Raw genomic sequence first — 24,495 nt, 5'->3', positions numbered from 1 at the left:
GTGTTTTGGGGAGATTCCCTGCTGGTGACCTCACTTGAAGGCAGATATGTAATTGGATATTTGCTCTCCTCTGTGTAAACCCCACTTTTAGACTTTCACAGCAAAAGCCAGTGTAAGTTTACCAAACAATCTTTTCCTGTGCAGCTTTAAAAGATTCCTCTGCTTCCAGCTCAGGCCGCATTTGAGCATGAAACAGCCTGTGAAAGGCTCTGCCTGCTGCATGCTAGATCTCTCTTTCTCGACGTGGCAGCACCAGCGAGAGGGTGAGCTGTTTGGTGGTGCGTGGTCTGGATGGTTTGCTGTTATATAACAAGCGTGGTCGGCTGGCTGATCAGAGCCTAAAAGAGCCATGGATACTGGGCCAGTCCAACTCGTCCATTACATCCGGTGAACCAGTTACTCCACCAGCCAGATGCCTGCAGCCCGATCAGTTTGCTTTTGACCTTCATAAAAGAGTTAACCCACCCCTCCCACTTTATTTCTTTCTTTTTCCCGCTCCTTTTTTTTGTTTTGTATTTGTCTCCCTTCAACCCACCATTTCTCTCATCTGTGTCCTCTAATCCTAACTATGACAACTATGGGGTGAATCCGTCATTCCGCTGGCCGATCCACTCTCCTACTCCCACCAGCTGTTTTTACAGAGTCTAGACACACATGCCGCTATTGATAAAACAAAAGGACGCCATGGTTTTGCTGCTGGACAATGTGGACGTCGTGGAGTGTGGGTGCTCTCCTGCAGCAGGATTAAATAGACTCTCTGTTCTTCTTTGATTCACAACCAGGATTGTGTTAAGTTTAGCTTGTTGTGTGTGTTTATGAAGCATCACATGTTTATGTACCTGTACATAAACATAAGGCTAGGTCTGTTTAGTAAGATATCACTTGAATCTGCATCAAGGTCACAATTTTTGCGTGTGTGCTTGCATGTATGTAAATGTGTGTTTATAAACACTAGTGCAGGAATGGAGAAGGAGGGAGGCATGTGACTCAGTCTTTCCTCCAGCTGTTGGCCAAAACCCTCCTCCCCCCCCCAACTGTGGGTCACTGCCAACCAAACCAGTGAACTCATCCCGAGGCTTCCTGTGATAGCAAGTTTCTAATTTAATTTTTTAGGTTTCTGCTGACTGTGAATATTTGCTTGTCTCCTTTATGAGCTTTGGTTTCCAAATAGGCTTACTTTGCATGTCTGAGACACATTGTATTTAGCTCTGAGACCTCAAGGCAGGAAACCTCTTTAATTCCAAGTCTACTGTTAATCCCTGTTTTATTGTTTCTTTCTTTTCCTTTGATGACCACTATTCTTTTTTGCTGATTGCAAAAATTAATATGATCAACTGAGATGCTGCTGTATACTGCACCTCTACTGCAATAGACAGTATTTTCTTTGGGACCAGGGTGCACTGTGGGAGAACATGTGGCAGTAATAGTGGGGTAGAATAGATGGCGCTGGTGGCGGTATTTATGAGAACAACCTCTGCTCTCTGTTTGGGCAGCTGCAGAGAGGTTGCTGGTCTGAGGAGCTCTGACATCACCCCCAGAAGTGAATCCAGATCCACTGGTGTGGTGTAAGAACAGCGTGGGCGAAGTCAACCGCTGTTGAGGACTTTCTCACAGTCACGTCTAATGTTAAGCAAATTTCTTTCCCCCTGCAGTTTCATTTCAGGTTCATTCAAAGTCAACTTTTGTATTGGCAGCAATTGAAGAAATGCTTCTTTGTGCTGCTAGCACAAAAGTTTTCCGCTCTCTGCTCTCCAAGTGGCAATAGTATCACTCACAATAGTTGCTTTCAGACATGAACTGAACTCCGCAGTTCCTCCGTATTTTCTCCGGAGGAGGTGCATGTGTGACCGCAAATGTCCGAATGACATGCTCTGCAGTTTTTGCGGAATTTCTTTGCCTGGCCTCCCATAAAGTCCGTAGAAATCCAGGAGAAAGCGATGTGTGAACACAGCAGGGGTTCCCCCGGTGGATTCACTGCGAGCAAGTGGGGGGGGTTGAAGATGCTATAATGCGTGACAGTAGCAAAAATGAAAAAAAGAAAACCAATATCTCCAGGTGAAAAAGCGGTGAAACACACACACAGAGAACACCGACAACGATGTCAAAGGAGTTTGTGTTATTAAGAAAGCTGTGTGTTGTCAAGAAAATCACATGATCTCCGCAGCAGAGAAAATATCTCACTTCCTGTCTCTGTCTGCTGCACCCGGCTGCTCCACCTCTTGCCTCAATAATGCAGAGGTTTTGTTGTTGTTGTGAATGTGTCTGTGCAGAGAACCTCTCACTGTGTTTAAATAAATATGCCATAGTAAATATGACAGTGCAATACCAAAAGTAAATGCCAGAAGTAAACAAATGCTCTCCTTATAGTGAAGTGCATCAAAAAGACTTGTTGGTCTTGTCTTAGGATTTGGGACAAAGCAAAGATGTTAGACAAAATTGTGATTTTTGCGAAGTGATGACTCGACTGTAGATTTTACATTAAATTACATGTTATTTGACAGACGCTTTTATCCAAAGCAACTTACAATTAGTGCATTCAACATCTATGAGGGGCCATTTTTAGGGGTTCAGTATCTTGCCCAAGGTCACCTCGGCATGCAGATGGGGAAGACTGAGGATTGAACCACCGACCTTCTGGTTGGAGGTAGACCGCTCTACCAAAGCCACCCCAGAGTGCTGACAAGAGTAAAGTCTTAACCTTGCAGATGTGATTTCCTGTCTTTTATGTGCAGATTAAAGATCTACATTAACACATTTTAAACCTCTTTATGGCTTTTACAGCTGTTCAGTGTGACTGATGTGGTTTACCTGTGTTTAGCCCATTTAGTGTTTATTTGATCTACTTACACCAATGAAACACTCTGGAGCCCTTTTTTTATTTTATACTGATGACTTGACTTCAAAAAAGCTGCGGTGACACTAATTCAACATGAATGTAATGAATGAGAGGAAAGTAAGGCTAAGATGGCTATCACCAGACATCACTTTCAGCAAGTGGTTTTACTGATAAACAAGTAACACAAGAAGGCCGTCTCTTGTCAAGCCTCGCCTCTCCCTCATGAAAAGAAAGCCCTCCCTCTCCCACACAGGGTTGAATAGAGAAGTGCTCTGTGGCCACACACATCTCTGCCAGACCCATATCGCAGTGCCAAACATTTGAGCCCTCTCCCTGTTGAAGGCCTGTGGGCTTTTGTCTCCGTGTCTGATCCGCAACTGTGGTTGAGAGAGACTCAATGGGGGAAAGGCCTCTCTTGTCGTGTTAGGCTCAGGTCTCTGTCAATAGGGGCTGTTTCTCCCAGACCAGAGGGCACTTCCATTGAAGCTGCAGCTCAGCAAACACACAGGCAAAGAGGTGGGGCGGAGTGACGCTACATCCAACAGTTTGATGGATTTTTATGCGGACGTGGGGATTTGTGTGTTGTTGGGCTGTGAGCCGGAAGGTCCTCCTCCTTCGTCTTGTCCTATCTCTAAATCTCAAGTTAATCATGGCTTTATGGGGAATAACATAATTTTTAAGTTTTCCCAGTGAGTGGAAAGGTTTTCAAGGGGTTTTGGGTTGAGTTTTTCTGAGTCAGCACATTGACAAAAATGTCCATCTAAACCAGTTATTTAGTCTAATAGTGAGTCATAAACCCTTATTTTCTTTTAAAATGGAGGGAAAAGTAACTGCTGAAGAAAGAAAGGATTTCCTTACTTTCACTGAGAGAAGTTTCTCTGCTACAGTGTATAATATGTTGTATCTTCCTACTCATAGCAACATTCTCACAATTGCATGAGAAATAGTGCAGGATATTATAGAGATACAGTATATATACCTAGACATGGTTAGATTGTTTTATCAATACCCTATTTCCCTTTATACCACTCTTTGCAGTTAACCTGTACTGTACTATGTGAGCCTCTTTGGAAACTTGTGCAAGGAAGGCCTGACTTAGACAGGAGTTTAAAACAGCAGCAGATAAAACTATACAAATACAAATACACACTTCTTAATGATGAAAATAAGACAAAAAGAACAGAGAAAATTGCCAAAGGAATCATGTGTTCTTGAATTTACATTAGTATTGTGTTTCATCCTATCACTCTTCGGAAGAAAAAAGGTTACACTTCACTGCCAAACAATTGTGTATTTATCAATGATTAAAGTAAGCAACAAATACAAAATAAACATATTTGCCATATAAAAGTATAATAAGCATGATAGAGTATCACCAGACTCATGTTTATTTTCCTATACAAACCAAATGTATTCAGTTTAGGTTCACTCCATATTTCCCCAGGTAATCCACACCCGACCCTGCAGTGACTCTATGCCCCCTCAGGGGGGCCTTGCCCTCCAGTTCGAGAACCACTGCATTAACCCTTGAGTTGTGCTCATGTTTTTGTTACTCAGCCAATGTTTGTGGGTCTGTTGGACCCACTGCATTATTGAGTTTTTAAATAAATCACAAGAACTATAGATAGCATATGGTTGATATTTGCATCTTTCCTCTGTTCGATGACATTTATGAATAAAAGTGCTATTTGTCTTTTAGTGAAAGATTTTTAAAAATGAATAATTATGAAGCTATAAATAAAACAAGGACCTGAACACCACATATGTAGGGGTGTGTGCAGTCATTAAAAGTGTGATCTTTTATGTTATTTACAGAAAATGAGCCAAGGTCAATGAGTCTGAGGTTGAAATTTTAAACATCTAAACATTGGAAACTGGCCCCACAGAACCGAACACCTCAATGGTTAACCTGTATGAGTGGGTTTTTGTGTGACCTGTCTCTGCATCTTGAAGGAAGTTCCACACGTACAGTCATCAAACATATCAGGGAAAAGCAGTGTGTGAGAAAAGTTTATGAACCATGTCAATATTGTGAGCCAATGGCATAACAGAATGTAACTCATTCCAGATCAGGTGTAGCTGTAACTGTAATGACGGGAGGGGCCCTGCTGTCGACTGCAGTTAGACACAGCCCTGTGTGGTTATGGGGGAGAAAAATGAAAAGGTTGAAGTTGCAGCGTGTTTAACTTTCTCAATCTTTATAACTGAAAGTTGCAACAAACCCACCCTTTGAACTCCTCGGGACGCACAGAAAGGCATTTTATCGCTTTCACAAGAGCATGTTTATCTCTGTTGTTCGGCCCTCTGGTGAACTAATTAGCTGTTTCCTCTGCACTGACGGCTTTGGGGTGGGCATGGCAGCAGTCCGAGGTTAAAGGGTGGCACTGCCCAGTGGGTAGATTACAGGTTTGGTTTGTTACCACGGCTTCTGGAACATGGAGTTGCGGGCATCACATGTGTTGGCACAGGGTGCGGGCACTTCAGATGTGGTCAGGGACATGTGGAAGCTTTCTAGGGTTTATCCAGCCCAGCCCAGTTTAGTTTAGAGCCACAGCGGAGAGAGAGGGAGAGAGTCAGCATTACGGGAGTCAAACATTTGAGAACCTGTATTCAGGCAAACAAACACAGGGATGGCTTGTGTGTATACAAGAGTCAATGTGTGTATATGTGCGCATTTTTGTGAGCTTTTCACTTTTGACCTGTGACTATGTACTGTCGTTTGGTTTTGAAGAACATTAACCAAAAAAAACAGTTAAAGAAAACGTAGATCTGTGTGCATATTTGGCTCATTTACAATCATACATATTTACAAGCTAACGAGCTGATATATTCAACAAGGCAGAAGTATGGCAGACTAGAGATTTTTGCCTCCAGGGAAGCTGACATGATGGATTACTTTTCAGGGGAGTTTTTGTTTGCCATTGTCACGGAGAAAACATGCCACACTTTAAATGCAGTGCTTTAAATAGTCTTGGAGTGAAGCCGTCATCACCCCCGCACCATCTTGGATCACCATTCCTGTATATTTACCCTGGCCGACAATAGATGGATTGGATCTCGCAGAGGGTTGACTGATGGACGTGTTGATTGAGTCCAGCAGTCAACCTTGGAATTGAAGATTGGCAGCTCTTTTTACATGCTGAGGACAAGGGGGCGTTGAAAGGCCAATATTCATGTCAAAAAACAAAGAGATGTAAGATCTGGCGTCGCCGGTTCCCACGCTTTGCCAGCCAAACTCTACGAACCGTGCAATCCGTGCAAAACTGCTAAGCTTTAGTGCGCAGCCCTGACACCAACCAGCCGTATCTTCAATCATAAAGTCACTCTACTGGCCCCAGCCCTCACTCATGTATGGCCACCTCCTTTGTGGGGGATGTTAATTGGTTATTTTGGTCCTGACTCCATGATGGTTTCTATTTCACATGGCAGCCTTTTAGGGCCCATAGAGCTGTGTGGCTAATTGTTCTTAATGAGCCATGGTGCACATTCATTGGTCCTCTCATTCATTGACTGGCTGCAGATTTGCTGTAATAATCTATTTTTAATCAAAAGGTTTTCTTCCTTTTTCTTCTTCAGACCACTCACCCAACATGAAGTGAAACAATTGATTGATTGATCAGTTGTTTTATTCAAACTCATTTCTGACAACAATAACACATCCTATATGAACATGGAAGACTTTATTAGTTTGAATTAATCCCTTTATTTTAACCCCATATACATACAAATACAAGTACTGCAAATAAAAAAACACTCACTAATTTTTAATACATGAGAAAAGAAGACTCTCAAGCCTCCCCAGCCATCTCCCCTACCGTTCCTCCCAATGAGGTATGACTGAGAGGAGGAAAGCTGTTAAATGTTGAACTCCCTTGTAAAAGAAAAAGATAAAGAACGGCCCAAATCACTTGCAGAACACGCCATGCATGGTGTGAGGCACAAATCTCCTCTGCACATTTTGTAGTTATCATTAATCTTCATTGCACCTTATTGCTCTCAGTTGAGCTCAGGGGTCACTTGAGAAGTGAGAGGAAGAGTGAAAATACATTCTTAAAAGGTCTGTAGTGAAGTATAGTGAAAGTGCTAGAAAAGCAAAATGGAAGCACACATGCTTGTGTGTTGATTATAGATTTGCATGCTCTGTCATGATCTGCCTCTTCCTCTAAACTGAATCTGTGGACTATCTCTTACCTTATGTGACTGTTACTGTTACTATTTGCATTTTATAGGGCTAATTCTGAAAACCTAAGTGCATGTATGAGCAACTCTGTTCAGAGTTGTTTGACACATCTGTGTTTAAACATGCTTTTATGCATGCAGACTTAATCGCAAAACCAAAAATGATATCTACTCACCACTGTGCAGATGGAGGGGTGGGTGAGGTGTTTGAGTCCACAAAACACTTTTGGGGTAAACAGTGTTGCAGCCAAATCCAATACAATTGAAGTAAGTGCCAAGTGGTGACCATGTCTTCAAACAGAAAAAAAACATAAAATGCCTGCATAGCGGTCCTGTGGTGTCATCCAAGTGTCCGTAAGACCCGACATTTAACTCGAAACAGCGTAATTTACACCATGTTATCTCAGTTTCTGGGCTTTCTCTTCAGGTTCCTGGTTTTCCTCCCAGTGATGTTGTAGCTGCAGGTTTTCTCCGCTGACAATACTGCTAGCTGCATTTTCTCTCACAAGCAAATTTGAAAAGACTCCATATCGATCAGTTTTGTTGCTGTCATGTTGTTTTATCGTCACTGTATGATATGTGTTGTACTACCTTGTGTTTAGGTAGGTCCAGTCTGAGTGTGCAGGAAAGAATTTGAACTTATTAAAACACAATACATTTCCTCTTTTCATCATCAGAAATAGAGAATTTTATAAAATGTTTGTATTTCAATCTACAATTTAGTCTCAATTTATTTTTTCGGGAATTATATTCCATGTTTATATAGTGCAAGATATAGTTTAATGATGTTAGTGCCACCTTGTCTTAGTCGTGGACTAAAATATCATTGACCAAGTATTTTATCATAGTTTTCATGAAATTCTTGTTTTTAATCTTACAGGATTTCAGCGTTCAAGTGTGAGTTGTGAAACGGCCGTTCCACTCACAGAGAAAGTCCGAGAGAATGTTCTACATGTGCTACAAAGTGCCGCTCTGAGTGTATCTCGGCTAATGAAAGAGCAGTGTGACTCTGTGCTAGAGCTCATTTTACAGCCTCATATTAAGCTCAGTTTGCCTCATGTATTTTAAGACTTTTCTCCATTTACTCCTCATGGTCAGCTGTGGCAGACAGCAGAACACTGGTGTGTCCTGAGCACATGGAGCCTGGAGTGAACAGCTGGCTCTCTGAAAAATAGAAAATCTTTTTTGATAATTGGGGAAGGTTATAATTCTGAGCTGCTTCTGCCTATTTGAGGTCCGTTAAGTACAGACTGTGTCGGGCCTCGCCGAACGGCAGCCGGTTCGGGACTCGTGCTCCAGTGTCTGAAATAACCGATGACCTTTTTGCAGTCATGCCTGGATAATTTAGTACTGTGAACTAAACTTTGTTTGTAAGGATTCATCTTTGCACGTTATTCTGTGTTAACCTATGTCATAACATACTTTATAAATCCTGACGGATTGTAAATACAAAACCCATTTCTTTCAGATGTTCTGACAAATTGGAAATAGCTAGTTTTTTCCCTCAGGAGTCACTGTCCTTAAATCTAAAATCAGTCATTTGTGATCCGCCTGCTTTTTTATTCATTATAATTTAAGTCGTATGAGAATTTGGAAGTGTGTCTGTGGTCGGCACTGATGGCTCGTCTGACGTCAAAACCACCGAAGTTTCTTCCCAATGCCTCATTCTGTGTCGTGTGCTTTTCTTCTTCCTTCTAATAGTGCGTCTCGTGTGATCAAGCACATTTTTACGACCTCAGGACTGTTTTAACACAGCCAGATACACAGAAAGTGCCGGTGGCTTGGAAAGGCTGTAGGCTGTGGCGCCGGGGGCCAAGCATCCGTGGATGTGATCCAAAACAGAGACTGTCACAGCGCAGCTCTGCTTCTGTCTCAGCAGTCAGCAACAGTAGCTGGTGTGTTGAGGCTGAGGCTTCACCGGGTCGCTAGTCTTTTATAGATGGAGAAAGGATTAAAGATGCCCTCCAGATCATGCCTGACTTGCAGAGAATAGAAGAGAATGTTGTCCTCATTTAAAATATGGAGTCATTGCGGGGACAGGGTGCTTTGTGTGCAAACCACATTCATTTTGTATATGCAGATGAGCATCAGCTGAAGTACATCAATCTCATTCTACTGCTTTTTGACGTCACATTTAGGCCCAATCCCATTTCACCCCTTGGCCCTCCCCCTCCCCCTTGTTTTCGAGGGGTAGGGGTGAGGGTGTGACATGAAATTATGTGAAAATACAGGATTATCATGCAAAAAAAAAAAAAGATCGATAGCATGCTAAAGCTAGTGCGCTCGGGTTGTTGTGAAAAAAGTGACCATAATACATTGAAATGATATTAAACTAAGATATTACAATCATTTTGGAGAAAAAACTACATTTGTGTGTCTCTCTCCCAGCTTGCCGTTTTTTCGCAAGACATTCTGGGTACCCCTAGGTATGAAGTGAGTGTAGGAAAAATCTCCGCTTCGAGGGCTATAAGGAGTCTACTCTGTGGAATAGATGAGAGGTCAGACTCCTAAGTGTGTTTTTCAATATTCCCGGTCAGAGGTAAAGGGTGAGCGCGATAAAAGCTGAAGTAAAGGTCAAAGCAAAGCAAGTTATTTGTCTGGGCCTCATTGAGTGCATGTGCGTGTGTGTTTGTGTTTGGGGTTGTGTAGGTGAAGACATCCACCAGTGTATGAGCTAACGGCATCATGTCTGAACACAGTGATCCCCTCTGAGAGCAAACACTGACGGATCAGACACGTTTGACCACCTCCTTCATCACTCAGGAATGTTTGAACAGGAAGGATTGTTGAATATTTTCCCAAATATTCATTTGTTCAAAGTTCAAGCAGAGTTTTCAGAGCGTAGCTAAACTAGGGAGATTCGTAAATACCAAGCGAGCAGAAATAACCATGATTACGGTTGTTTTACACACAGAAAATAAATGTATCTTTTTACCAAGAAAATGATACACAGTTTTATATATATTATATTGCAGTTATATTTTATTGTGGTTTACTGAACTTCTTCAAAGTGCCAGAATACCGTGGACAGCCTAGTTTAGCATTTCCTAAATTATAATGCCTTTAGAACGCATTGCTTAGTGCTTTTAGATATATATTGATGTCATGATGTAGAGCCATCCGAAAGCATCAGTACAAGCATCAGCCCTGCAGGGTCTGAGATGGTTTAAACACTGGGTGTGTTTTTTATAGTCCATATTAATCTGGTAATAGAGGTGATTCAAAACCAGGATTAATGTATTTGGTAAAAGAACGTTTATATAATTGAGTTTACAGCTCAAAAAATGCATGCGTGTGTAGCATCTCTTTAATATGTGAGCAGCATTTTGTTGAGGTTGGTAGAGTGAGGGCGGTTTTTAAGAACTGTATTCACAGTTTAACCTCCTAAACTTGAAATCTTTTAAACCTCCTTCTGCAGTGTAAGAATTTTTCAGCATATTTTTGATCCTTGTGATACTTCCCCTGATTATTTTTAACTCTTTCTTAGAAAATAAGTGTATGTGCTTAAGGCCATGCCAAAATTAGCTAATCACATGTTTTGTATTAAAAATACAACATTTACCTCTGAAATATGAAGTGAGAAGTAGCATAACATAGAAATAAGTAAGTAAACTAGGCCTAGAAACTGTATTTAAATAAGTACTTGAGTAAATGCACTTTTCAGGTTTCTTCCTGTTAAATTTCATTGTGGGAACTGTTTTTTATATTGTAAGATCTTGACCTTACTATATAAAGTGCCTTGATGTAATGTATGTTGTGATTTGGTGTTATACAAATAAAACTGATTTTAATGTTATTGAACTACTCACATAAAACTAAATAATACCCCTTTGCAGACAGCATGACATTACCTGACCAAACAGAACAGAACAAGTCAAGTATGAATAAGTCTGTTATCCATCACCATGTGTGTATAAATACCAAAACTAAAGGGAAAAGACCTGTCCTAACCAAACAACCTTTAAACTTACCTGAGTTTGTCCGAACGAGTCTCCAAAAAAGCTACAGTTTTGTGTTGTGTGTCAGTCTGACGGTCATACGGGACCTGGTTATTGAACCAGGCTTGTGCCGTCATGAATGAAAGGCCACTGTTTGAGACTTAAAAATCAACAGGAACAAACACACTGGGCAGGACTGGGCAGCATGACTCAAGTCTAACAACTGCTGAACTGATTTAGAGTGGCGTGTCCTTGAGCAAGGCATTCAACACCCAGTGGTATCTTCCTCTTCTTGATATCCAAAGAAGGTAGAGATTGTGTTAGCCTGTGTTGGGATAGTTGAGGATAACCAAGTTGGTTTTTGTGTGTGTCTGTAGGGCATGGCTTTCTCCCTGGAGGAGCGTCTCCAGCTGGGGATCCACGGCCTGCTGCCCCCCTGCATCATCAGCCAGGACGTCCAGCTGCTGAGAGTCCTCAAGAACTATGACATGAAGAGAGACGACTTGGACAGGTAAGATGAGCACCAAATCGGCAGAGTTGAATTTCGGCTGATTTCCCCCAGACGGATCGCCTGCCTGCGTGCACACTGAGACATCTAACATCTGGAAGCCGTCAAAACGCGAGAGGCAGATTAGTGATCAGCCCTTAGAGATCTTCATCAATCCCCAAACAGCATATATTTTACTGAACAAATCTCTGCACTGTTCTCTCCTCTCCTTTTTTCCCCTTTTCTCCATCTACTCCCTGTGCCCCTTCATCTGCGTTGATGTTTTTATAACCTCCACAGCGACCAAATGAAAACTTCAGTTCAGTTATGCATGCTCCATCAGGCGCTTAGGAGTTGTAGCTGTTGGCATTATGTAATGAGTGTACCCGCACTGGGCTCTTTGATCAACAAGGTCAGGCCTCTAACTCCGGTCAGGGCCTGGTTTACTGGTTTGAATTATATGCTGAGTGCTTAATATTATCTGTCTGTGAAATTGCTTCTTAGTCCAGTCTCCATCATGGACTCTGACATCTCCCCATGTCAGAGTGAGCTGCCTGTGAGACAGGGTCGACAGTTGCTTCGTTTTTCGCCGTAGCAACATGACGGCATCAGCATCTACAAACATTCAGTATGAGCCATTCCCATGCACCGTCAATGACACTGACAAGCTTTGGGCTTTGGGCCAGTGGATTAAACCCTGTTATTTGCCTGCCGTTGTTATAACCTGCTGTGTTTACATGCTGTCTGCTCCCTGACTCTCAACCCCCCACTGGTATCCACTGCCCGACGCTGTCATTTATTCTTTACAACCATAATTTGGAACTTTCAATACTTCCCGTTCTATTTTAACCGGTTATCCTAATTCCCACGTTTTTTTCTTTTTCAGTGGAATTTGTCGCAGTTTTGAATTATTGTGACAAATTGGGGAACAGCACCGTGTTTAGGATTTGAGATGATGGAGCGGGTTAAGTACCAACATTGACTGTGTCAACAAGTGTCAACAGAGGAAATGGATGTTCAAAAGCTTTGCCAATGAAAATAGTTCTGTAGTATATAAAATGCAACAGCGAAGGGGAAACCTTGTAGTCAGTGAGGTTGTTAGACGGCAGTAACAGGCCAATAATGAGCCTGACAGACTAGAGCCGGTTCATCGCTCATGCTACAATAGATGGAGATAGATTATGTCCTGGCTTCCTCAGTAGGTTGACTTTAAAGGGAACGCTGCACTCACTAAGGCAGCATGGCTACTCCTCTATTAAGCAGTGTGCACCAATAATATTCCTGTTTCCCGGATGTGGGTTGTGTTCACTTCTTTAAGGCTAAGAATAGAGAGAATAAATAATATGTAGCAGTATGAAGTCAAACAGTAGTTTTAAGCAGTAACTCTGTGGCTTGTATTTGACGTAGTGATTTTGTTACAATTTGTTTGATGAGTCACAACATCGGCGAGTGAAGTCAACCAAATGTTTAAACTGAGAAAACTATTTTGTTGTCTGAATTCACATTTTCTCTTGCCGTAGTTTTGTTTTCTTAAATAGGGGAGTTTGCCTGTTACAAATAAATTCCAGCTTACTTGTCAAACTGCCTCAATCCTATTGATTATTAACCTGGTAATAATTTTCTCAAATTGTATTATTTATTATTATATATGGCCCATGAGGTGTCGATAAATAATAATAACAAGAAAATGCTCATCACTATTTCCTTAGGTCCAAAGTGACTTCTTGAAAACCCTAAAATATTTTGTTTACCATCATGTAAGATGACAAAAAGCAGGAAATTCTTACATTTACGATACAGGAATTTGAAAAGTTTTGGCCTTCTTGCTTGAAAAAAGACTTAAACAATTTACTTTCCCAATTTTCTTTGACTATTTAATGAACTGATAAATTGATACACGTACTATACTTGAGTCTATCAAGCATCACTCAGCGGAAGAATGAATAATTCAAGTCCAAACATGACGACATACAGAAACATTTCATTTGACAAATTACATGTGGCAGATTCTTATTTCATTTAAACAGTTTTCTTCAAGAGCAGCTGTCATCACTGTGCATTGTGCTGCAGCTGCTGTGGCCTAACCTATAGCAGAGAGGGTGTGCAGGCTTTGTAGCCCCTCAACAAGAGGTACCTTGTGCTCCTGGCTTTATGGAAACTTCTCTGATTAGGAAAAGAGCCCTCTCTGGCGTGCGCTGCTTAATTTGGCTCATATGCGAGCCCTCAGTTCTCGGTCATCCTGCAATGAGAACAAAGGACTTGTGTGGGCTATCTGAGGGGCTGATTTTTTTTTTCTGTGTTTATCCAATCAGCCTCATCATAAACAAAAATACCATTAGAGGTAGTTACTGTACAACAAAGCAACGTTTTACAGTATATTTTAGTATGTATGTGGCCTAACTCTCACAAAATCTCCCAGTTCATCCAATCTTACTGGTACTTCTCATTCACAAACACGCAGGATTTAACATCTGACTTTAATAATCCCGTTCTCCGTTCAGCAGGTATGAGTCCTCAAGCTGGTAAAGATTAACATGAGGTGTTTTTCTCCCTGCTCCTCGCTGTCATTCACAGATATGTGTTCCTTATGGGGCTCCAGGACCGCAGCGAGAAGCTCTTCTATCGGGCGCTAACGTCAGACATCGAAAGGTTTATGCCCGTCATTTACACCCCCACCGTTGGCTTGGCCTGCCAGCAGTACGGCCTGATATTTAGAAGACCGAGGTGAGTCACCATCACAACACTTTCCTCCCTCTTGAGCTATGAAACAGTACATTCCCAAGCAAACTGACCTAATTTACATTGAGATTTTATTCATCCAAGTTCTCACTGCTGGGAACAGAAAGTGGCCGATGCTGTTTTCTTAATCTGTTTCCACCCAGTCAATCTTCCACCACTCAGTTATTACGTGTTTTTTATGGTATTGGCTCCTTTGTTCTTTCTTCTACTGTTGAATGTTGGCTGAAAGGCACCAATGTTCCACTGCCTCAGGCTGGTTCTTCACACGCTGCTGAGAACTTCCTGGTCACAGGTTCAGTCCAGTTATATGGAACCTAATGGGGACTTTATGTATTTTGTCAACTCAAGAAAGACTAAACCAAGTTGAGGGAGCAAACTACTGTTACTGTCGTAGCCTCTCACATTTAAACCCACGCAATAACACCAAGCTTGTTTCCGTGAGCCTGTCTCTAATTTGTGCAAAAAACCCTCAGAGAGTGGAGACGGAAAAATAACACTTAAAATACAGCAATCGTTTATTTTTTACTTGCCTTACAAAGTGTTTTAAATGTTTGTATAGATGAACGCAAAATGTGACAAAATGCAGCGGAAACTGTGAATAAATCATGATGTACAAAACTAAAACAAGTGGCAAATTATATCAACATCAGATTACATTTGTATTCCTCCACACAGGCTAGGCATCATGTTTATGGGTTGTCCATCAGTAGGTACGTATTGTATCTGCATCCCATTCTTGTGAACATCTCAAGAATGCCTTGAGGGAATTTCTTAATACTTTGTATAAACATCCACTTTGACTTAAATAGGAACTGATTAGATGTTGGTGAGTGAAGGTCAAATGTCAAGGTCAGTGGACCTCACAATCCCTTTTTTGCATTGGAACAATGATATCTTATAAATGCCTCACGACTATCCTTTCAGATTTGACATAACTGTTCACTTTGTCACAATGCCACTTTACTCACAGATTAATCTGTTAGATTTGGTAGGTCAAAGGTGAAAGGTCAAGGTGGCCTCACAAAATATGTTTTTAGTCTGTTGAACATGATATCTCAAGTCTTTTTTTACAGAAATTAATCAAATTTTGACCAGAGTCAAAGATTAAGTGATCAGACACCAGTGGTCAAAGGTCAATCCAGGGTCTGGATAAAAATACAAGTGGAAATTGCAGTTATTGGTGACACACAAAGTCACAGTACAGTGTTTCTAGTTCAACTTTTTTGCACAAAAAACCCCCTCAAAATGCTGGTTATGTTTATTTACTTGCAAAAACCTTTACATCCAGACTGCCTAGGTCAGACAACAGCCTTAAAGTCCCGTCCCCCTCCCCCAAAGAGTGGTAATCGATCAGCGTCTGTGAATGTATGCAGTTTATTCCTGCCACTGCAATCATGGTGGCTTAGCTAAACAGCACATGGCAAATATCATACAGTGGGTTCATCTAAACATCTGAGGTGGGTTCATCTACAGGATATACAGATTGACGTACAAACAACAGATACAAATCTTGGAGGCCTTGTTTCACCCAAGGCTCCAGAAATTGGTAAAACTGTTGTAGGTCTGAAAGCTGTGATTTAATGTGTTCAGGCGAAACCAAAAGGCAGGCTTGAATGTGTATGTTATGTTAGAGCTGGTCATAGATGCTATAAAATCTGAACCAAATTTGGAGGTTGCGGTGACTCGAGCAGCTGGAGTTTGGTTAGACAGCTCAGCCTGAGGAGAACTGCTGAAATCTGTTCAGTGTTCACCTTAAGTGGCTCTGGCTCTAGCAGATGTCCACTGGTTTCCTCCCCTTTTCTAATAAAAACACACTTTCACTCTCTCCCTCCATCCCACACACACCTCTCCACTTGTATCTTTTTTCTCTCAAATGGGTTCATCAGGTCCAAGTCTCTCACTATCTGACAGACTCTCAGTAAGCAGTTCCTAATAGATACTGAGATGGTGATAGTGCTTTTTCCCATGTGCTGCATTCCAGGCCACATTCTGTTTTACCTCCCTGCAGTTACTCTCACCTAGGTGGTTGCAACTGTTGGTTTATTTTCATTCTAAAAAAGACTGATAGGAGAAAGACCACCCTGGTCAACAGTTCTTCATCATTCAAGTTCACTTCCACTTTAATTAGTGCCCCCGTTTAGAGAACAAAAAAGGACCATTATTGGATATCAGAAAGAGAATTGTCAGTTGCATTTTCATAATGACGCAGGGAACAACCATATGACTTCTCTGAGTACATCATACCTCTAGCATTGCCATAAACAGTTCACTCAGCATTGGCTTTGTTTGTCTATTCCCACCATTGATGTGTTTGATAAGCTGTGAAACCCATGTTTTCCTAATTAGGTCCAAGCAGTTTTAAATACTTGGAAAACCAAGTTCTCCCATGCACATTGCTCTGTTACCCAACATCTCTGTGTTTCCCTGTCCCTGCACAACTATGTGGAAAATATTTCTAGCATGCTTCCCTTCCTCTCACACTGAGCTGGCTGGAGGAGTCATTTTATACACTCCCTCAGTCTCCCAGCACAGTGAGCCAGGACCTGCTGCCAGGGCCCGAGGCTGAGAGTAGGGCCTCTGTGAAATGTGCATCAAGGGGTCAGTCAGCAGAATACGCTGGGGACAAAGCAGACAGTCTCGGAAAATCTCAGGCTGTTTCTCTATTCTGACCATGACTGAGAAGAAAAAAAGGAAAAAAGGAACAGAGATTTTTATATATATATACAGTGGCACCTACATATTGTACCATACCTCAACAAATATTGGAAGGATTGCTACATTTACAAACATTCATGGTTTGCAATGTTGACATTTTTGGTTTTTAAGTGTGATACTTTAACAGCTGTTGCATAGTCATGAAATTTAGTCCTGAAGGTTAGATCCTAATTTTCTATGGTGATCCCATGATCCTTTCTCTAGCACCATGAGCAGGCTCAACTTTTCACCTATCCTTGAAATATCTCTCCTGATTGGATTGGCACAAAATTGTGTAGAGACATTCATGGTTCCAGGATGGATTGATATGAGGTTGTCATTTTTGTAAAGTGAATCTTGCCAAATATTGTTTGGATTGTTACAAAATTTGGTAGAAACATCCATTCCTCACTCTGAATTAATAACTATCTCATCACATAACTTTGTGCCATCATCGAATTCAAAATTCCTCTACTTCACAAATACCCAAAACAAGCAAGCTTTCATATGGTGGTTTATGATGATGTGCATATATGATATGTTGCATTTTACCCCAAAAACACCAATTCATTCGAGGGCTTTCACATCTATCTTGTTTGGTTGAGAATTTTGGACTTCTCAGTTAAATCTAAAACAGCCTTGCGCCGAAGAGGTAGTCTCAGTCTGAATCAAATGAACCATGTTTCAGTTTGTTTGCAGTGTGAAAACATTTTGGACAATGGCATTAAACAATAGAAGGAGAAAAAGAAGGAAAAGTGGCTCACAGGATTGCTTTAATCAAGGAGGATGACATTTTGACATTTTTCTCATACTAATACCATAATGATATTACAGTGGCCACGAATTAAAAAAGTGAACCGGTTCATTCATTTTCTTTTTGAATTCAAATGGAAATCCCACATTTTTCTACCCACTTTATTCAAAAAGGTTTACAAACCAATCAATGTCATCTATAGATAGATGCAGCACACTTAGATGATGACAACAGGACATGCATGTCATACAAAAGTCTTTATCCTGCTCCCTAAATTGCAATGTGAAACCAAAACTAACTGGATCAAATGTAAACAATGAAACAAAGACATGAACCTTGGTTTGAACCATGGTCCAGTCTTTCAGGTGCAAAGTGACTAAGTGCAACCCTGAGCTTGGAACATTAAAATAGAGGAGGTAGTCTTGTTTAATTTCACAGCATTGTGCTAAAAGATTGTAAACTTAGTCAATATCATGTCAGCTAAACAGCTTCATGATAGCATTGACACTTTGAGCACTTTAGCATGGTCCTGTTATTAATTCCAAAGCCATAAATGCCTAGTTACAGCGTCATAGAGCTAATAACCAGGCTGCAAATGTCTCACGTCTCTAATCTTTGCTGCATGTGTCAAGAGCACGAAATGAAAACATTCTGTTTCTATCTAGGTCTAAGCAGCAGAGTTTTTTACTCATTATCCTCCTCTAAAAATGCCTGCGCATGTGTGTGTGTGTGTGTGTGTGTACATGCGTGTTTTCCAGTGGGACCACCATAGCAGCAGATTAGGTCTCTAATCACTGGCTTTTAGTCATAAAGATGTTCTGTTAGGAAGCAGCAGCCTCGCTTTGTCTTGCCTGATTTGACCAGCTAATCTGCCTCATGAAGACTAAACACTCCGACACCGGGCTCTGTACCTGAGGCCAAAGGTCAAGCGCCATTAAGTGTCAAATAACGGCTGATTCACTGATCTTTAGACGGGGCAGACGCAGGAAGGCGAGCTGCACAAAGGAACACATTCACTTCATCAGAAGATTAGTGGACATGCTTACTCTTTAATGGTTTGTAAGCTCATGAGCGAACACAGTGTTTAAGCAGAGAACGTTTGTATGTCTCCATCACATGAAGTTTGTTTCTGTTTTCCCCATAACTGTGGGTTGTCTACTTTTTTTGACAACTGAAAGTGCTCAGTTGTGATAATTGATAATGTTTTATCGCAGAAAAATATCCTCAGTATTGCATGAAAATAATACGATTTTATTTCAGCCATTTCCAGTGCCACTGTGCTTCTGTGGTGCACTGCCAAGAAGTGTTTAAATAAACTTGTAATGAGCCCTATTTAAAGTAAGAGACTGCATGTTCAAGGAGCTCTCAGGGTAAATGACATGAACCAATCCATCTTACTGATGGAGATGGATGATCATTGGCAGCCCATTACAGATTCCTTGTTAAGGGTCAAGGGTTATTAACTCTGTTGTAACTACAGTTGTCTGTAAGGAGCTGGAAAGTGTAAAACATACACATTCTTAAACTCCCCAGAGTTAGGTTTGGGTGAAGACCAGATGTTTTTTTTCTTCCACCACTCCTACAGACATACTGTAGCTTTTACTGCCTATAGATTCAGTATATCTGTTTAATATTAACTGCCAATGCCATGTTGTAAACAGGCTGTAACTGAGATTTTCACTTATCCCTGCACACCCTATCGAAATTTCAGGATAAGTCAGAAAGCTTAGGTATATTTACTGAATATGCACTGTGTATAAAGTAGATAAGGATAACAGTGAGCAGCATTGCATGTTAAATTTAAACAGAGTGAGAAAAAGCACAAAACCAGCAATGACTTCATTGTACAAACAAGTGTTACCCTTACTCACACTAAGGCCCAATCCGATTTCACCCCTTGGCCCTACCCCTACCCCTTGTTTTCAAGGGGTTATCTTGCCCCTTGAAACGGAGTCACAAGGGGTAGTGGTGGAAATTTTCCCCTACGAATTGGGACAGCCCTTCAAGAAGCTGTTACATCATCAGTAGTCGTAGCGAAAACCTGGCATGTCATCAGTAGCTGTCGATGTAAACAGACAAGACAGTTTTGAGATCTTAAATAAACCAATGCTATTGTTTGCAGTTACTAAAGTGACAAACCTACAACATCCAAATAACATCTATGCTAATGCAGGTGAATCAATGACATTTGAAATTGAACAGCTTGGATTCTCTGCATTATTTCACGTATGAAATGTGACATGAAATGATGTGAAAATACCGGATTATCATGCAAAAAAAAAGATCGCTAGCATGCTAACACTACCGCGCTCGCAATCTTTTTTTTTTTAAAGGTTGTCGTGCAAAAGGTACATATAATACATTTGTGGATCTCTTTCTCTCAGCTTGCCAGTGATTTGCAAGGCATTCTGGGTACTCCTAAGTTTGAAGTGAAAAATCTCAGTTTCGAGGGCTATAAAGCCCTACACCTTAGCCCTACACCTCCTTCCCAACAGGTATTGGGACAGCCAACAACCATTATCAACCAACATTATAATAGGGACGCAACTGATAACTGCAGGACAGACAGGACAGATTGATCTATTGATCAATACATTGTCAGTCAGAATGTTTACATCGGTTATTTCAATGTAACATTAGTCCTGTCCAAAGAAACATCTGCCCCACACTGAAAACATTATAAAATGAGCAGGGAAGTTTTTTTCAAACTTCATATCAAGACGAGGGAGTAATGAACATTACTCATTACTCCCACTCGTTTACATTTGTTTTGACAGCGTGAGAAGTAATTTTCCTGAAGCTCCTGTCACAGCGATTCAATTACATTTAAATTTGCTTCTGGACTAAAATAAGATTTCTTTCCGCTGTATTTAAACATATTTTCATGGTAATTTTGCATGATTTTGTATTTATGATTATTTTACCTGCAGTGGAAGCCGTCTTGATTCGGATCGTCCATTCGTAAAGCATTCGGGAATTTCCGCCTACCCATTCGTTTGTAGGTGGGTCCTGGATACACTATTGTTGAAGGGGTGTTTGAAGGGATAGATGGCCACTACCACTACATTACATAGAGAAATGGGACAACACTCCCCCTTCACGGCTACTCATGAAAATAAGGGGTAGGGCTAAGTGGTAGGGGTGAATTGGGACAGGGCATTACAGTAACACCTGCTAGTGGTCTGTGTCATAGAGCTCCATTGGTAAAAATTCATCAGTGAGCCACACTGTCGCACCAGGACACATGTTAAGTTATCATTATGAAGTTTGTTTGTCAGTCGCATTTATATCATCCTGATGCTGTAAGTACTCACTCACACACCAGATTTGCTACGAAACATTATGTACTTGTCCTGGAGTAATTTGAGACTTTCCTATAAAAAAGTTGCCAAAACATCATCTGTGTTCCATTTTATTGTTAGGCAATCTTCAGCAACGTAGTAATTATGCCTGGAGCCAAGAAGAAAGTTAGGTGAGCAACACAGTCCTTGTTCAGAGGAAAGCAGGTAACAGACCCCCTAAAAGGCAGGCCGCAAAATCATAAGCTTCTTTCAGACATGTACTGAACTCCGCATAATCTGAAATTATCCACAGAGGCTATATGTTAGAACTGCAAATGTCTGAGTAAGTTGCTACGGACATTCTCTAGAGTTTTTTTCTGCCAGCCCCCTGGTAACTACTGCAGAGAATGTCTGAGTGAGCCAATGTGAGAATACAGCACGGTATTGTCTGGAGAATGAACTGTGCAGTGATGTGCATCTGACCTGAACAAACTCCTGCTTGCAATTTTCATATGTGAAAGGCAAACTCTGGGCAAAGTCTTGACCCAATTGTTTCTGGAGTTGATATCTGAAAGAGGCTATATACTGAGTTCAGCTGGTCATTCATCATTATGAAAGTAATCTGTGATGATGGGGGCTAGAGGTATTGTCTGGGCAAAGCAGCTGGGTTTTGGGTTTCTGGAGCGTAACAGGATTTGGATTGGTGATGGTGTAGAGCATAACTGGTCCTCCTAGATTAAAGGAGGCAACAAACAAGGTATAGACTACAAAGAGTGTGCACCAATATATGTATATATATCTATACCACTGCGGGAGACCGATTTTTACTGATTCTTATGATTAAATGATGACCCAGTAAAATATCACAACAGTTTAGAACCTGACTCTTGAGGTCCTGGTGCTTGGTTAAATTAGTGGGTTTTCAAGGTCATCATCTGAAGTTGCCTTGGCCACTTCTGAAGTGGCACGTGCTGGATGATGAAGTGTTCCAACCTTGCAGATTAGGGGCTTTTGAGCTGTGATCTCACACCCTTCAGGCCCACACACAGTGCCACACTGCATCTGTGTGAGAGAAACTACTTCATTTGGATTGATTAGCATCAATACAAGCCTCGCCTTGTGGAGCATTTTAACAACGTATCATTATTGAACCATGATGACCTGCTTTAAACCATGAATAAGAAATAGCTGCTCATTCCTTATAACCGGTGTCCAGAAAGAATTTGTTCCTGATTATGACTGATTGCCTGACTTATGCTGATGTATTTGTTTACTGCATTTGTAGAATAGGAAAGAAGAGTATTCATTGTAAGAATGAGAGAAGTAATGGAGAAGTGGGGAGGAGATAATGGTGACCTCATGAGGAACGTGGCAAACATTTGGGATTAATTCCACCCTGGACTTTGAATACCTTGTATAATAATACAGAGCTCGTGTCTGAGGAGGTTTTCAAGACAGCGAAAACAATGAAACTTGCACACAAACTTGTACTCCAGTTTTTTTTGCCACATCCCATAGTATTATAAATTATTGTATCAGCTAATACCCAACTTAAATCCACAGCAGAGTTACGGTTTGCTGTGTAAACATGGGAAGTAATCAAACTAAATATGTTTTCACTAACTGTCTCCTCAAATAAGACGACCTGGGTGATTTGTCTGTGACCTGCAGTACCAGAGATCACTGCTCATTCAAATAGTCATAACTTTCCATGACTGAAAGTGGAGCAGCATGCCCAGAGAGCAAGGTGCTTGGATTTGGCTCTTTGGGTGAAAATCCAGTGTCTCTAAGAAACAGCCATAAAATCATTACAAATATATTTATTTAGGGTTTTGGTTGGGCTAAAGGCTGTCAGCCTAAAAGCCTGCCTGGCAGTCATTGTGATTATCTCTCCCTTTACCTCAGACATGCTTGGCTTTTGGTCAATCTCCCATCCGGTCTAGATCCAGCCATGGTCCATGCAGGCTTCAACTGACCTTCTGTCACTCAAGTTTGGATTTTGAATTCAGGCATCTGCTCTTCCACAAACCTTACATAAACCCGAGGAATGACAGATGTGGAACAATGAAGAACAGACTGACACTGTTTACCTTCTTCAGCAGTACAAGCAGACAAGGTTGCAAGGCCACTAAAAATTAGGCGATGGATGCATTCAGACATTTCCATTGGTTAGGTGACCCTTGCCTTGCAGGTCAGAGAGGTCTGTCAAATTTCTTTTGCCAGAACTAAGCCTGTTAGCTCAGAGCCAATCAAATAGTCACACTGACACACCCCTTCAGAAGGACACAAAAAGGAATTTATCTTTGTCGATTTCTCTTTTTTTTTATTATGTGCTTTCAGTTTGACTTTACTGAAGCTGTTGAATGAGGCGTCCATAAAAGCCTATATGCACACTTTCTGAACAACTCTGTTAAAATTTCGGTTATTTGTAATGATATTTTACAAAACTACACTGGAAATTACGACTTGTTGAACATGTCATCAAGCTTATTTGATACTCCGGGTAAATCTCAAGCTCCCGTCGCTGGTCAAAAACCCCACTGACATCTACTAACAATTGGCGAGTGGGCCAAGACCATGTAGGGAGACTTCCAGTACCTTGTTACGACACAAAACCCAGAAAGCTCAATCGAGTCGCTCAAGCATGACGTTTCTGACTTAGAGGAACTATAACAAAACGCGCAAGTGTTTTTTCCCCAGAGTTTTTGGGTTGGTAGACATGCCAGATACCCACATTAACCTGTAGAAGCACTAACAAAGTGGAATTTGCATGCTATGTCCCCTTTAACTTAAACTGAAACAACTGCCAAAGTTTCGTCTACAGTAATAATCTGAAATAGTATGTATTTGGTTTCCCTACCTTGTGGTAGAACTATAAAACATGCAGTAGGAGAGGTTGGTGAGTTAAATACGAGGCCTTATGGAATAACCTCATGTTTGCAAATGTTGGCCACTTCCACTGCTTCATACTTATGGGCTCTGTATATTTTTAATGATGTTATCTTTCCTTATTTCTTCACAGTTACCACTGCCTGTAGCCCTCCGAGACACACATTCAAATAAAACTATACAAATTCTTTATTACACTTTCAAGGCTGAAGAGTGTGTGTATCGTTCGGGTGACAAAGCAGTTGTTGGAAATGGATTTATAAAAGAAGGGTTGCCTGTACTTCAGCAGAGATGTTTCAGACCACCAACATGCTGTGGCCTTGTTCCTGTGTGAGTTGTAGGAGCCAGTTGCATATATATGATGTAATACAGTGTATTTAATGGATATGTGTGTATAGCCAATATTCACAAATCACAATTTGTCTGGCTTTAACAAGGTGTGACATCCTCTGCCCTTAACTCTCAACAAGAGTAAGGAAAAAGTACTAAAAAAAAGCCTTTTAACAGGGTAGAAAGAACGTAGAAACCTCAGAGAGAGCCACATGTGAGGGATCCCTCTCCCAGGACGGACAGAAGTGCAATAGATGTCACTTGTAAAGGAGAACATCAAAAAGATAAGGGTATTTACAGCATTGGTTAGAATAAACACTTTGTAGAATAATGGAAGGTCAATGAATTGAGGAATTATTGTCAGTAAT

The 24,495-nt window shown here is 41.1% G+C and overlaps 1 protein-coding gene across 1 annotated transcript in view; it reads left to right on the top strand.

The window, feature by feature from the left end:
* Positions 1-24,495, top strand: part of me1 (malic enzyme 1, NADP(+)-dependent, cytosolic) — an 82,403-nt gene that overhangs the window by 17,695 nt on the left and 40,213 nt on the right. The window contains exons 2-3 of the mRNA XM_035164360.2: positions 11,331-11,464; positions 14,015-14,164. Coding sequence (XP_035020251.1) covers positions 11,331-11,464; positions 14,015-14,164 — 284 coding nt within the window. The remainder of the gene's footprint in view (positions 1-11,330; positions 11,465-14,014; positions 14,165-24,495) is intronic.

The sequence above is a fragment of the Hippoglossus stenolepis genome, chromosome 8 (genome assembly GCF_022539355.2).
Source record: "Hippoglossus stenolepis isolate QCI-W04-F060 chromosome 8, HSTE1.2, whole genome shotgun sequence".
Classification (NCBI taxonomy): domain Eukaryota; kingdom Metazoa; phylum Chordata; class Actinopteri; order Pleuronectiformes; family Pleuronectidae; genus Hippoglossus; species Hippoglossus stenolepis.
Note: the sequence above shows the minus strand (reverse complement) of the source record. Positions and strands in the feature narration are given on the sequence as shown.